Here is a 16,194-nt window from a genome sequence, read left to right on the forward strand (position 1 = left end):
ATCGGGGTCTCTCTTGCAGCCATCAAGAACATTTACACTACACGCTGCATCCACAAAGGAAACAGCATTATGAAGGACCCCATGCACCCTTCCTGCCACCTGGGAAATGGCACCAAAGCATTCGGGCTCTCATGACCAAACTCATGACAGTTTCTTCCCCCAAGCTATCAGACTCCTGAATACCCGAAGCCTGGGCTGACACCTTGCCCTATTGTCCTGTTTATTATTTATTGTAATGCCTGCACTGTTTTGTGCACTTTATGCAGTCCTGGGTAGGTCTGTAGTCTAGTGTAGTTGTTGTGTGTTTTTTTTCTCTGTGTTGTTTTTTACGTAGTTCAGACTAGTTTTTGTACTGTCATGTAACAGCATGGTCCTGAAAAACGTTGTCTCAGTTTTACTATGTACTGTACCAGCAGTTATGGTCGAAATGATAATAAAAGTGACTTGACTTGACTTGACTTGAGAAGGCAGGGGATTGGGGCTGAGAGGAAAATTGGATCAGACATGATGAAATGGTGGAGCAGACTCATTGAGCCATGCCTAATTCTCCTCCTATATCTTATGGTCTTATTACATCTGTCCTGCTCCATTGCCAGGTGGATTACACCTGTCCCTCTCCGTTGCCGGGTAGATTACACCTGTCCCACTCTGTTGCTGGGTAGATTACATCTGTCCTGCTCCATTGCCAGGCAGATTAAACCTGTCCCTTTCTGTTGCCAGGTAGATTACATCTGTCCCACTCCATTGCCGGGTAGATTACACTTGTCTCTCTCCGTTGCCGGGTAGATTACACCTGTCCCATTCTGTTGCCGGGTAGATTACACCTGTCCCACTCTGTTGCCAGGTGGATTGCATGATCTCTAGTCCTGATGAAGGGTCCCGGCCCGAAACGTCGACAGTACTTTTTTCCACAGATGCTGCCTTGCAAGTTGAATCAAGAGCTAAAATTAGCATGTTGCAAAGGTAATGCTACGGTTATAATGGGGGATTTCAACGTGCAGGTAGACTGGGAAAATCAGGTTGGTACTGGACCCCAAGACAGGGAGTTTGTGGAGTGCCTCCGAGATGGATTCTTAGAGCAGCTTGTACTGGAGCCAACCAGGGAGAAGGCAATTCTGGATCTGGTGTTGTGTAATGAACTGGATTTGATAGGGGAACTCAAGATAAAGGAGCCATTAGGAGGTAGTAACTAAAATATGATAAGTTGTAATCTACAATTTGAGAGGGAAAAGGGAAAATCGGAAGTGTCAGTATTACAGTTGAACAAAGGGGACTATGCAGCCATGAGGGAGGAACTGGCCAAAGTTAACTGGAAGGATACCCTAGCAGGGATGACATTGGAACAACAATGGCAGGTATTTCTGGGAATAATACAGAAGGTGCAGGATCAGTTCATTCCAAAGTGGAAGAAAGATTCTAAGGGGAGCAGGGGGCAACTGAGGCTGACAAGGAAAGTCAAGGAAAGTTTAAAAATAAAAGAGAAGAAGTATAGCATAGCAAAGATGAACGGGTAGCCAGAGGGTTGGGAAACTTTTAAAGAGCAACAGAAGATATCTAAAAAGGCAATACAGGGAGAAAAGATGAGGTATGAAGGTAGGCTAGCCAAGAATATAAAGGAGGATAGTAAAAGCTTCTTTAGGTATGTGAAGAGGAGAAAGTTAGTTAAGACCAAAATTGGGCCCTTGAAGACAGAAACGGGTGAATTTATTATGGGGAACAAGGAAATGGCAGATGAGTTGAACAGGTACTTTGGATCTGTCTTCACAAGGGAAGACAGAGACTATCTCCCAGATGTAATAGTGGCCAGAGGACTAGAGTAACGGAGGAACTACAGGAAATTCATATTAGGCAGAAAATGGTGCTGGGTAGACTGATGGGACTGAAGACTGATAAATCCCCAGGGCCTGATGGTCTGCATCCCAGGGCACTTAAGGAGGTGGCTCTAAAAATCATGGACACATTGGTAATCATTTTCCAATGTTCTACAGATTCAGGATCAGTTCCTGAGGATTGGAGGGTACCTAATGCTATTCCACTTTTTAAGAATGGAGGGAGAGAGAAAACAGGGAATTATAGACCAGTTAGCCTGACATCAGTGGTGGGGAAGATGCTGGAGTCAATGATAAAAGATGAAATAGCAGCACATTTGGATAGCAGTAACAGGATTGGTCTGAGTCAGCATGGATTTACGAAGGGGAAATCATGCTTGACTGATCATCTGGAATTTTTTGAGGATGTAACAATGAAAATTGTCAAGGGAAAGCCAGTGGATGTAGTGCACCTGGACTTTCAGAAAGCCTTTGATAAGGTCCCACATAGGAGATTAGTGGGCAAAATTAGAGCACGTGGTATTGGGGTAGGGAACTAACATGGATAGAAAATTGTTTGGCAGACAGGAAACAAAGAGTAGGCATTAACAGGTCCTTTTCAGAATGGCAGGTAGTGACTAGTGGGGTACCGCAAGGCTCAGTGCTGGGACCGCAGCTATTTACAATATACATTAATGATTTAGATGAAGGGATTAAAAGTAACATTAGCAAATTTGCAGATGACACAAAGCTGGGTGGTAGTGTGAAATATGAGGAGGATGTTAGGAGAATGCAGGGTGACTTGGACAGGTTGGGTGATTGGGCAGATGCAGTTTAATGTGGATAAATGTGAGGTTATCCACTTTGGTGGCAAGAACGGGAAGGCAAATTACTAACTGAATGGTTTCAAGTCAGGAAAAGTGGAAGTACAATGGGATCTAGGTGTTCTTGTACAGTCACTGAAAACAAGCATGCAGGTACAACAGGCAGTGAAGAAAGCTAAAGGCATGTTGGCCTTCATAACAAGGGGAGTTGAGTATAGGAGAAAAGAGGTCCTTCTGCAGTTGTACAGGGCCCTGGTGAGATCACACCTGGCGTATTGTGTTCAGCTTTGGTCTCCAAATTTGAGGAAGGACATTCTTGCTATTGAGGGAGTGCAGCGTAGGTTCACGAGGTTAACTCCCGGGATGGCGGGACTGTCATATGTTGAAAGATTGGAGCGCCTGGGCTTGTATACACTGGAATTTAGAAGGATGATAGAGGATCCTACACCTATTGTCTATTGTCTGGCCTGCTGAGTTCCTCCAGCATGTGGAGCGTGTTGTTTGATTTCCAGCATCTGCAGATTTTCTCGTTTCTGATCACACCTGCCCCTATCCATTGCCGGGTAGATTTCACCTGTCCCACTCCGTTGCCGGGTAGATTTGACCTGTCCAACTCCGTTGCCGGGTAGATTACACCTGTCCCTCTCCGTTGCCGGGTAGATTACACCTGTCCCTCTCCGTTGCCGGGTAGATTTGACACCTGTCCCTCTCCGTTGCCGGGTAGATTTGACCTGTCCCTCTCCGTTGCCGGGTAGATTACACCTGTCCCTCTCCGTTACCGGGCAGATTACACCTGTCCCTCTCCGTTGCCGGGTAGATTTGACACCTGTCCCTCTCCGTTGCCGGGTAGATTTGACCTGTCCCTCTCCGTTGCCGGGTAGATTACACCTGTCCCTCTCCGTTGCCGGGTAGATTTGACACCTGTCCCTCTCCGTTGCCGGGTAGATTTGACCTGTCCCTCTCCGTTGCCGGGTAGATTTGACCTGTCCCTCTCCGTTACCGGGTAGATTTGACCTGTCCCTCTCCATTGCCGGGTAGATTTGACCTGTCCCTCTCCGTTGCCGGGTAGATTACACCTGTCCCACTCCGTTGCCGGGTAGATTACACCTGTCCCACTCCGTTGCCGGGTAGTTTACACCTGTCCCACTCCGTTGCCGGGTAGATTTGACCTGTCCCACTCCGTTGCCGGGTAGATTTGACCTGTCCCTCTCCGTTGCCGGGTAGATTACACCTGTCCCTCTCCGTTGCCGGGTAGATTTGACCTGTCCCTCTCCGTTGCCGGGTAGATTACACCTGTCCCACTCCGTTGCCGGGTAGATTTGACCTGTCCCTCTCCGTTGCCGGGTAGATTACACCTGTCCCACTCCGTTGCCGGGTAGATTTGACCTGTCCCTCTCCGTTGCCGGGTAGGTTACACCTGTCCCACTCCGTTGCCGGGTAGATTTGACCTGTCCCACTCCGTTGCCGGGTAGATTTGACCTGTCCCTCTCCGTTGCCGGGTAGATTACACCTGTCCCTCTCCGTTGCCGGGTAGATTTGACCTGTCCCTCTCCGTTGCCGGGTAGATTTGACCTGTCCCTCTCCGTTGCCGGGTAGATTACACCTGTCCCACTCCGTTGCCGGGTAGATTTGACCTGTCCCTCTCCGTTGCCGGGTAGATTTGACACCTGTCGCTCTCCGTTGCCGGGTAGATTACACCAGACCCGGTGACGTGAGCGGGAAGGAGATACGAGTCGGTGATTGGTGGAAGACCGGAGCCTAGCTAACGTAGTTTCTCACGAGAGCGCCGAGATCTCGTTGGCCTGGCGCTGCGGTATGGCGGCGGTCGTGTGAAGCGGGACAGAGAAAGTAAGCCTGCTCCGTCCCCGGTACCGGTAGAGAGAGGGAAGCAGCGAGGCGTGAGGAACTGCACCGTCATAACTGGAAGATAACGTGGGTTATAGGGGGTGCGCGGCCTGTGCGGCTGAGGCAGAGGGAGACCGTCCCCGTATCCCAGGCATTGTAGAGGGAAAGGGAAGCGGCCTCTCCCTATAACCTGGGATCAGAGGGAGATCCCTCCCTCTCTCAGCCTGGAGTACAACCCTTCACATTAAGCTGGTGATTAAAGAGGGAGACTGGCCACTTTCAGTCTCCATCGGGGTTCAGAGGGAGGCATCATCACCTCTCCCCCTCGCCCATTCGGCATCAATGGTAGGGAGAGCTTGCCCTCCTCCTGTGGAGGGATCTGAAGGGGAGGGAGCTTTCCTGTAGAGGGGCGGGGGCTGGGATCCTCCCCTAATCTGGGAATAGGAGGCAGTACTGGACTAGCTTTGATGTGAGGGAGAGACACCTACCCTCAGTCTGCCGGACCATATCTAAGCTCATTCACATTAGAAAGTTTACAGACCGTCCCTCACTGTTCTTCATTGATAGGAAGGAAAACTGAGAAGTGGGAGATGGAGTTCAACCCAGATAAGTGTGAAGTGGTTCATTTTGGTAGTTCAAGTATGATGGCAGAATTAATGGCAACTCTTGGCAGTGCGGAGGATCAGAGACATCTTGGGGTCTGAGTCCGTAGGACCCTCAAAGCAGCTGCACAGGTTGACTCTGTGGTTAAGAAGGCATACGATGTATTAGCCTTCATCAATTGTGGAACTGAATTTAGGAGCCGAGATGTATTGTTGCAGCTGTATAGGACGCTGGTCAGACCCCACTTGTACTGTGCTCAGTTCTGGTCTCATCACTATAGGAAGGATGTGGAAACGATAGAAAGGGTGCAGAGGAGATTTACAAGGATGTTGCCTGGATTGGGGAGCATGCCTTATGAGAATAGGTTGAATGAATTTGGCCTTTTCTCCTTGGAACGACGGAGGGTGAGAGGTGACCTGATAGAGGCGTACAAGATGATGAGAGGCATTGATCGCGTGTATAGTCAAAGGCTTTTTCCCAGGGTTGAAATGGCTGGCATGAGCGGGCACAGGCTTAGGGTGCTGGGAGTAGGTACAGAGGAGATGTCAGGGGTATGTTTTTTACTCAGAGAGTGGTGAGCGCATGGAATGGGTTGCTGGCAAAGGTGGAGGTGGATACGATAGGGTCTTTTAAGAGGCTTTGAGATAGGTACATGGAGCTTAGTAAAATAGAGGGCTATGGGTAAGCCTAGTAATTTCTAAGGTAGAGACATGTTTGGCACAACTTTGTGGGCCGAAGGGCCTGTATTGTGCTGTAGGTTTTCTGTGTTTCACAACAACTTGCTATTTTCTGGATTCTGCAATATTGTCTCACAGTTAATTACTTGACTTTTCTTGCCCTGATTCTGTGGTGAGATTCAAACTTGTGTCAGGCTCAATATTTAACCGGCATTCTGCCAGTGGAGAATTCAGAAGCTGAGCAGCCCTCTTTGATTTAAGAAGTTTCTTGGTCCTAAGTCCTCAAAGCTTCACTTCCTAGTTCTTCTCTCTACTAGCAAAAAAAAAATGCTGGAGGAACTCAGCAGGTTAGGCAACATCAGTTAACATTTTGGGTCAGGATCCTTCATCAGGACTGGAAAGGAAGGGAGAAGTCATCAGAATAAAAAGGTGTGGAGGTGGAGTACAAGCTGGTAGGTGATAGGTGGGGGAAGGGGATAATTTGAAAAGCTGGGAGGTGATGGGTGGAAGAGGTAACAGGATGAATCAGGCAATTGATTGAAGAAGAGGGTTGACCATGGAAGAAAGAGAGGACCAACGAGGGAGGGGATAGACAAAGAGAAGGAGTGAGAGGGGAGCCAGAAGGCAGTAGCTGACACCATCTGTCCTTTGAAGGGTTGGATACATTGCCTCTCATTCTAAACCTTGTTTACATTCCTGTCCCAACTGTGGCTGCCATTGATAAAAAAAAGTCTTAAGTTGAATCTCTTTCTTTTAAAGAGCAAAGATAAGAGGATATGAATGCGCTACTTTCTGGAGGATCCTGCCAACGTAAGTGGCTGGTGGCAGCTGATCACTAGTATCAGATCATCGTTTCTCACTCTCTGTACATTTGCCTCGTCTGACGAAAACAGAGGCTCCTTAGACTGAATCTCCTTGTTGCTGACATCGCACTTGTGCTCGGCACAGAGGGTAAGTACTTGTCTTGGCCTATGTTGTTGATATCAAGGTAAATTTATTTTCCAAGTATGTGAATGCCACCATGTACATATCATCTTGAGATTTATTTGCAAGGATCAATTTTATTCTCTATATACATTTACATGTATTAAAATTTTCTGCCTGTGTTCAGCTTAAAGCCCTCCAAGCCCCTCCCCTCCACGTACCTATCTAAATGCCTCCTCAATATTGCAATTGTACCCACCTTGACCACTTTCTCCAGCAATACGCCATGTCCTCTGTGGAAAGAAGCTACCTCCCAGGTCTCTTTTAAATCTTTCCCACCTTGCATCTGTGCCCGCTAGAATTGGACTCACCAACCGTAGAGTCATAGGACACTGCAGCACAGAATCATGCCCTTCAGCCCATCTTTAATCTGCTTAGCCCCATCGACCTGCACCCAGACCATAGCCCTCCCACCTGTGTACCTACCCAAATTTCTCTTAAATGTTGAAATCAAACATGCATCCACCACTTGTGCTGGCAGCTTGTCACACTCTCTCACCACCCTGAGTGAAGAAGTTTCCCCTTATACATTTCATCTTTCGTCCTTAACCTCTGATCTCTAGTTGTAGTTTCACCCAACCTAAGTGGAACAAGCCTACTTGCATCTACTCTATACTACTCAGTATTTTGTACACCTCTATCAAATCTCCCCTCAAATGTCTATGTTCTAGGGAATAAAGGGTCCTGACCTATTCAACCTTTAGCTACAGCTCTTGTCCTCAAGTACTGGCAACATTTTTGTAAACTTTCTCCATACTCTCAGTCTTATTTACATCTTTCCTGTAGGTAGGTGACCAAAATTATACATAATACTTCAAATTAGGCCTCACCAACATCTTACACAATTTTACCATAACGTCCCACTCCTGTAGTCAATACATTGATTTATGAAGGCCAGTGTGACCCTGTCTACCTGTGACTCGACTTTCAAGGAACTATGGATCTGTACCTCCAGACCCCTCTGTTCTACAGCACTCCTCAGTGTCCTCCCGCTCACTGGAAGACCCACCCTGGTTGGTCCTACCAAAGTGTAGCACCTCACACTTGCCTGTATTAAATTCCATCTGCCATTTTTCCAGCTGGTCCAGATCCCTCTGCAAGCTTTGATGGTCTTCCTCACTGTCTCCTACAGCCCCAGTCTTGGTGTCATCCACAAATTTGTTCATCCAGTTAACCACAATGGTCAATAGATCATTGACACAGATGCTAAACAACAACGGACCCAGCTCCAATCCCTGTGGCACACCACTCGTCACGGGCCTGCAGTCAGAGAGGCAAACAACTACAACAACTCTGGCTTCTTCCACAAAGCCAAGGCCTAGTCCAACTTACGACCTCTGGCTGCTCACCCTCACACTTAAGAATGCTACGGACTTCATCAAGATGTTCCTGATTTTGGCACCTGGGAGGCAACAAGCCATCCGGGAATCTCATTCTCATCCACAGAACCTCCTGTCTGTTATCCTGACCAATGACTCCCCTCTCACTACAGTTCATCTCTTTGCTCCCCTTCCCCACTGGGCCTCAGTGCCACAGACCTGACCACTGTGGCTTTCCTGTCCTCAGTTGTTTCCTTCAACAGTGTGGTCAGTTTGAGGTGTGCCACACTGTCGAACGCATCTCTCAACGCACTAAAAGTAGGCTCTGGATCTCCAATTCTACCTAGTGGTGGCTCTTGCACTTTATTGACTACCTGCACTGTGCTTTCTATGCCTGATAAGAAGCTAGGTTGTTGGTTATTTACTTAACTTTTAAAATATATTTCTTATTTTAAATAAAGCAATTACAAATGTTTAATGTCTTCCACTGTACTGCCGTAAAGCATGAAATTTTAAGGCATACATTCAGTAGCCACTTCATTAGGTACACCCGTGTATCTCGTTCATGCAAATATCTAATCAGCCCATCATGTTGCAACAACCCAATGCATAAAAGCATGGTCAAGCGGTTCAGTTCAAACATCAGAATGTGGAAGAAGTATGATCTAAGTGACTTTGACTGTGGAATGATTGTTGGTGTCAAATTAGGGTGGATTGAGTGTCTCTGAAACTACTGATCTCCTAGGTTGTTCACGCACAGCAGTCTCTGGAGTTTACAGAGAAGGGTGCAAAAAACAAAGAAAAAGCATGCAGCGAGCAGCAACTCTGAGGGCAAAAATGTCTTGTTAATGAGAGGGGTCAGAGGAGAATGGCCAGACTGCGTCAAGCTGACAGGAAGCCAACAGTAGTGGCGTGCAGAGTAGGATCTCTGTATGCACAACACGTTGCATCTTAAAGTGGATGCACTACAATAGCAGAAGACTGCATCAGGTTCTACTCCTACTCCTAATTAAGTGGCTACTGAGTGTACGTCATTGGTAATAAACCTGATTCTAATTGTATTTGAAAATTGTGGGTCTCGGGGGTACTCTGACTGAATGTGTATTGTCCCCAGCTGCCTGCTGCTTCAGTCCAGTGCCGAGACGGTTCAACCCCCATCGTCTGTTGTGATGAATACGGTGCCTCGGCACAAGGTCTCCACAGTCTATCAGCACACGGCCTCCAGAAAGCGATCCAAGAACTTTAAAAAGCGTTACCCTTGTAGCACCGAAGGGATCTGACCGCGGCAAGAACCATGAATGCGGATGGCACAGGGGAGCCCGAGGATGGGCATGACTCCAACCCGCTGGGTGCGCCCAAAAGCCAGACCTGCGAGGAGGAGCCCCTGGCAAAGTCTGCGAAGCTGGAGAGCGGTAATGGATCCCCGCTTCTCGCTGAGGGTGGTGACCTCACTCTGACCTCTGACCCTGGGGAGCGGCCGGAAGTAGACAGCACCTTAGTGCCCTTGGACCTCCCAGCAGCCCCCAGCCCTGAAGTAACCTCTGAGCTGGGCCAACCCTTGGCAGGCGAGGACGTACAGCTCTTGGTGACAGAGGGTGGGGTGAATGAAGTCCAGGATCAGCCCCAGTGGTTGGGCGGAAATGGCAAGGCTGAGGCTGAGACGATGTCAGCGGGTGACACAGAGCAGTGTGTGGAAGGGAACAGCGTTTACTAGTAAGTAACTCGTGGTAAAGAATCGCACCATCCTCCCCTTGACTACATGGGTCTTCCCCAGGTGATCCGGTCCCTCACACATACCAACAACGTGCGGGGATTATGGGTTGTAAACTACCCCTCCAGTGTGTGGGTGAGGGGTAGAGTGTGGGGGTAGATGACAGGAAGGTGGGGACAATAGAATGGGATGGGTAGGTAATGGTTGGCATGGAATCAATGGAGTCTATTACTGTGCTCCTGACTAATCTTGAGGTCGATGTCAGAGAGGGTGAATGTTCACACTCAACTTTTCTCTTTCCTTCAGTTCTCTGGGAATTTGCTTGTTCTCCAGGTCCCTGACCTGCTACGGTGAGGGTGAGGGTTGGAGTCTTGGGGAAGATGACAGGAAGGTGGAGAGAATGATATGCATGACTCTAATCCCGATGTTGACGGCAGAGAAGGTGAATGTTCACACGTAGTTTGTCCCTTCAGTTCACTGGAATGTGCATGTTTTCCAGGATCCAGTATTTAGAGTGTGTGTATTAAAAAAATGTGCACGTTCCCTTTGAGACCCATATCCCAGCAACATGAGTTGCCTATTAGGTACACCTTTACATTAATACAGATATCTAATCAGCCAATAACGTAGCAGCAACTCAGTTGCATAAAAGCATGCAGACATAGTCAAGAGGTTCAGTTGTTATTCAGACCAAACGTCAAAACGATGAAGAAATGTGATCTAGGTGACTTTGAACAGAGAAGGATTGCTAGTGCCAGACGGGGTGGTTTGAGTATCTCTGAAGCTACTGATCTCCTGGGATTTTCATGCACAACAGTCGCTAGAGCAGGGGTGCTCAACCTGGGGTCCACTGGCCCTGTGGTTGTTGGTAGGGGTCCATGGCATAAAAAAGGTAAGGAATGCCTGCTCTAGAGTTCATAGAGAATGGTACGAAAATCAATAAACATCCAGTGGCGGCAGTTCTGTGGGTGGACTAAAGCAGCAGAAGACCATGAAATTATACTCAGTGGCCACTTCATTAAGTACAGGAGGCACCTTACAAAGTGGCCACTGGAGTGAGTGTGTGTGTATTATATGTACGTGCAATGTATGTTCCAGAAATATTCTGGGTGTAATATAGGTGGAGATTGATAAGTTCTTGATTAGTTAAGGGTTGTCGGAGAACGTGGGAGAATTCTGGGGAAGAAATTATCCAGTGGTGGAGCAGACTCAGTGGGCCGAATGGCTAACTTGTACTCCTGCATCTTACAGTCTACATTCAGCTGTAGTGTTTCTGAGAAAACGCATTACACAGACCAATCACCATTTTCTTTATGGATGGCATTGCTACCCCAGATTAAAGATCAGCTTTATGTGCCCTGTACATCCAGACAGTGAAATGCATCAATTGCGTGAACAACCAACACAGTCTGATGATTGTGCTGGGGGCTGGGGGAGCCCACAAGTGTCTCCATGCTTCCAGTACCAACATAACATGGCCACATCTCACTACCCCTACCCTATGCTTCTTTGGAATGTGGGAGGAAACCAGAGCCCTTGGCAGAACATGGATGAATCTTCATGAATTCCCAGAGCTTTTGATGACCCTGTGATTTCAGATTCTGGCCAACATGAGGGCATCCATGGAAAACATCCAGCCCAGATGGGGTACCTGGTCAAGTACTGAAGACCAGTGCTGATCAACTGGTTGGAGTGTTCATTGATGTCTTTAATCTTTCATTTCAGCAGTCTGAGGTATCCACCTGCTTCAAGCAGGCTTCAGTTATACAGGTGCCTTAGCAGGCCATGGTAAGCTGCTTCGAGGACTTTCACCCAGTACACTTACATTCACAGAGATGAAGCGTAACAACTCCTACCTGAGAAGTGACTTGGAGCCACTCCAATTTGCCTGCCGGCACAACGGATGCCACTTCATTGGCTCATCACTCAACCCTGGAAAATATGGACAGCAAAGCTGCATACATCAGGATGCTTTTTATCAACTACAGCTTGGCGTTCAGTACTGTTATCCCTTCAGAATCAATAGGCTCCATGACATTGGCCTCAATACCTCCTTATACAATTGGATCCTCGATTTCTTCACTTGCAGACCCCAGTTGGCAACAACATCTCCACGATCTCCATTATCACAGGTGAGCCACAAGGCTGTGTGTTCAGCCCCCTGCTCCACTCACTTTACACTTCTGACTGAGTGGCTAAGTCAGAATGCTCCAATGCCATATTTAAGTTTGCTGAAAACACCACTGTTGTTGGCAAAATCATACGAGATGATTCAACATTTGAGAGGGAAATTGAAAACCTGACTGAGTGGTGACACAATCACCTCTACACTACTTCAGCAAAACCAAGCAGCTGCTTATTGACCAGGAGGAGAAAGCTGGAGGTCCGTGAGCCAGTCCTCACTGGTGGAGAGGGTCATTAACTTCAAATCCCTCGTAAATAAATTCTGTTATTTCAGAAGGTATATCTTCAGCCCAGTACACAAGTGTCATTGCGAAGAAAGCATGGCAGTGCCTCTGCTTAGAAGTTTGAAAAGATTTGGCATGACATAACTTTGGCAAACCTCTGTAGTGGAGAGTACATTGACTGCATCATGGCCTGGTATGGAAACACCAACACCCTGGAACAGATTTTGCTGCAAAAAGTAGTGGAACACAAGCACAAGAAAATCTGCAGATGCTGGAAATTCAACCAACACACACAAAATGCTGGAGGAACTCAGCAGGCCAGGCAGAATGATGGAAAAGAATAAACAGTTGACATTTTGGGCCGAGACACTTCTTCAGGACTGGATAAAAAGTTTGAAGGTGGGGGTAAGGGAGGAAGTAGTGGATACGGCCCGTTCCTTCACAGGTAGAGGCCTCCCCATCATTGAGCGCACCTACACAGAGCATCACATGAATGTAGTATGCATCATGAAGGACTCCACCACCTGGGACATGCTCTCATCTCGTTGCTATCATCAGGAAGAAGGTACAGGAGTCTGATGACTCACACCATCAAGCTCAGGAACAGTTATTAGCCCTCAACCATCAGGCTGTTAAGCCAGAGGGGATAACTTTGCTCGCCCCATCACTGACTTTTTCCCACAACCAGTGGACTCACTTTCAAGGACTCTTCATCTCATGTTTTTGATATTTATTGCTTATTTGTATATTATTGTTGTTGGCGCGTGGCCTAGTGGATAAGGCATCGGTCTAGTGATCTGAAGGTCAGTGGGTCGACCCTCAGCTGAGGCAGCGTGTTATGTCCTTGAGCAAAGCACTTAGCAACACATTGCTCTGCGACGTCACCGGTGCCAGGCTGTTTGGGTCCTATTGCCCTTCCTTTGGACAACATCGGTGGCGTGGAGAGGGGAAGGCTTGCAGCTTGGGCAACTGTCAGTCTCCTATACAGGCCTGTGCCCTGGAAACCTTCCAAGGCGCAAATCCATGGTCTCAGGAGACTAACGGATGCCTATATTATTATTTCTTTCTTTTAAATTTGCACAGTTTGTTGTCTTTTCCACGTTGGTTGTTTGTCCATCCTGGTGGTGCGGTCTTTCACTGATTGTAATGTGTTTCTTGGATTTATTGAGTATGCCTGCAAGAAAATGAATCTCAGGGTTGTATACGGTGATGTGTATGTACTTGGATAATAATTCTACTTTGAACTATGAAACCCACACGGTGACGGGAAGAATGTAAAAGGTCCTGACAGATGGCAACCAAAAATTAAATCCTGATAGTAATAGCATTATGATCACCGCTATTCTACTGTACCTTGCAGCTTTCGATCCTGGTGTCTGTTGCTCTCTGCCTGGGGTTTCAAGTTCAAGTATATTGTTATCTGACTACATATACTGTGTACTACCAAATGAAACAACGTTGCTCTGCACTATGTTGCACCTGCACAACATGTATCATGCACAGCACATATGTCAAAATATTATACTATGAATATATAAATAAAATATAATTAAAATTGCATGTATTAAAGCGCAGCACAGGTAAACCATAAACAGCTCGTTGTCTTAGTGATAAAATCTGGTGGTAACAGGGTATTCGTTGTCTCGCAGCCTGAGGGAGGAAGCTGACAACTAGTCCTGATGCTTCTGTACCTCCTTTCTGGCGGCAGTGAGTCAAAGAGATTGTGGGATGGGTGGTAGAGATCCTCAACAATGCTTTGGGCCCTTCGTCCCAGTAAATGTCACAAGTAGAGGGGTGGGATCCTCTCGGGGTAAGGTCTTGTGGTCCGAAGCCTTGCAGCTTCCGTACCACACAATGATGCAGCCAGACAGGACACTTTTGATGGTGCTCCTGTAGAAAGTTGTTAGAATGGGGCAGGGAGCCTTGCATACCTCAATCTCCTCTGAAACTGTAGACACTGCTGTGCCTTCTTGAGTAGTGAGGGGATGTTGTGTTGTAGATTGTTTGTTAGGTACACACCAAGGAACTTTGTGCCCTCCTCTTTCTCCATGTTGGAGCCATTGATGTGCAATGGAGAGTAGTCGACCTGCACCTTCCCAAAGTCCACAATTAACTCTTTTGTCTACGTTGAAACTTAAATTGTCGTTCTTGCACCATTTGACAAGTCTGTCTACCACCTCTCTGTATGTTCTCTCATCACTGTCGTATCATCATGGAACTTGGTGAATCTGAGTCAGCAGTGTGAAAAGCAGCAGAGACTAAGCACACAACCCTCAGTGTGACGGAGCCTGAGATGCTGCTGCTAACTCAGACTGGCTGGGGTCTCTCCGTCAAGAGGTCCAATTTACAGAGAGGGGTGTTCGGTCCCAAAGAAGGGTGATCATGTTAAACATCAAGCGGAAGTCGGTGCACAACAACCTGACGTGTGAGGCACTGTTCTCTCGATGGGTCAGGATGGAGAGGAGGGCCAAGGCTATGGCATCATCAGAGGATAGGTTTGAGTGGTCATCCTCACCTCGGCTGCAGCCAGACAGGGTGCCGGTTCCTCAGGAAGAGAGGAGGTTTTCCTCGATGTCCCATCATTCAATTAATCAAATCATGCATAGAAAGCATTCAGCCTATCAGAAAGATGTGTGTTGCTGTAGTTGACATGCAGGGTGGACTTGTAATGGGTTATAGTTTGTACACCTTGCCACATGTGCCGAGTGTCCCCAGTGTCACAAAGGTGTCTGTGGATTTTCCGTGCGTACTTGTGCTTTGCCTTCCTGATAACACAGGAGAGTGCGGCTCTTGCTGACCTTGGAATCATCCTGTACCCGCCCCCCCCACCAATTTAAAGGCAACATCCTGATCCTTAAGCAGTGCACAAACCTCTTCAGTCAGCCATGGTCTCTGGTTTTCCCTGGCACTGTAGTGTTTAATCACGTCAACGTCCTCAGTGCACTTTCCTATGTAGCCAGTTACCAATTCCGTCTATTCATTAATGTTGATGTGTCAATGGTGGGTAACCACCTCCCTGAATATGCTCCAGTCTCTGCTTTCAAAGCAGTCCTGCTGCACCTTCCGGCCAGGTCCTGTTCTCCCTGTGAACTGATTTGGCTCATTTAGCCAGTGCTCTGTACGCAGGGATTAGCAAAATGGGTATGTGGTCTGGGAATCTAGGGTGAGGGTGGAGGATAGCCTTGTAGGCTCCAAGAGCATTGGTATGTACTATATTTTGTCCTCTGTTTGTGAAGTTGACATGCAAGTAGAGCTGTGGCAGGACTGTTTTTAAGTTGACATGGTTGAAGTCACCAGTAACAATGAAGGCAGGATCAGGGTGAGTGGTTTTGAGGTTGCAGATTCTGCTGCAGAGCTCCTGCAAAGTTTCTCTGGCACTAGGACCGGGTTGGGGGGGGGGGGGGGGCGGGGGAGCTGGTTGTGGATGTCAACAGCAAAAATGGCAATGGCAGTGAACTCCCTCGATAAGTAGAATGGCCTGCACTTCACCATTAAAAATTCTATCTGCGGTGAGCAGTGGGCCATTAATATACCTCAGCGTTCACCCACCAGTTCTTATTGATCTCCTTGACGTGGTTTGCCGAAGGTTACGGCATTTCTGTCTGCTCAAAAGGGGATTAGGCCTTCTGGCTGGGTGGCCGAGTCTGGAATGGTGTCTTGAAGCCAAGTATGCAACAGTCCCTCATCTGGTTCAGACGCAGACCAGTAATCCAGTTTATTTTCCAGAAATGAGAGTTAGCAAGTAGAATTGACAGGAGTGCAGGCCTACAGAGGTCGGCTTTGAGTCTCAATTTAATACTGGCATGCCATGCTTCTGCTTTCAAGCTCACTGCTTCTGACGACACTTCCCTGTGTAGCTGTAATACGCTGTGGTACCACTCCATGTGGTTATACGTAACTTGGCAGCACCTTCATTATTTCACTTGCTAGCAAGGTAGACTTGCAGATTTTAGTGTTCTCAATGTTCAGTCGTGTTTTTCAGTCATAGAAAAGATGAACAGGACAAGCAATTTCA

The 16,194-nt window shown here is 47.5% G+C and overlaps 1 protein-coding gene across 2 annotated transcripts in view; it reads left to right on the forward strand.

Annotated features, from left to right (window-relative positions):
* Positions 1–4,358: 4,358 nt before the first annotated feature.
* Positions 4,359–16,194, forward strand: part of wrap53 (WD repeat containing, antisense to TP53) — a 44,339-nt gene continuing 32,503 nt past the window's right edge. The window contains exons 1-3 of one of the 2 annotated variants that reach the window (XM_059975219.1): positions 4,359–4,480; positions 6,517–6,708; positions 9,175–9,773. In XM_059975219.1, coding sequence (XP_059831202.1) covers positions 9,355–9,773 — 419 coding nt within the window. In that variant the 5' untranslated portion in view covers positions 4,359–4,480; positions 6,517–6,708; positions 9,175–9,354. Of the gene's footprint in view, positions 4,565–6,516; positions 6,709–9,174; positions 9,774–16,194 lie in introns of both variants that reach the window. The other variant, XM_059975220.1, reaches the window with a different exon arrangement.

The sequence above is a fragment of the Hypanus sabinus genome, chromosome 7 (genome assembly GCF_030144855.1).
Source record: "Hypanus sabinus isolate sHypSab1 chromosome 7, sHypSab1.hap1, whole genome shotgun sequence".
Classification (NCBI taxonomy): Eukaryota; Metazoa; Chordata; class Chondrichthyes; order Myliobatiformes; family Dasyatidae; genus Hypanus; species Hypanus sabinus.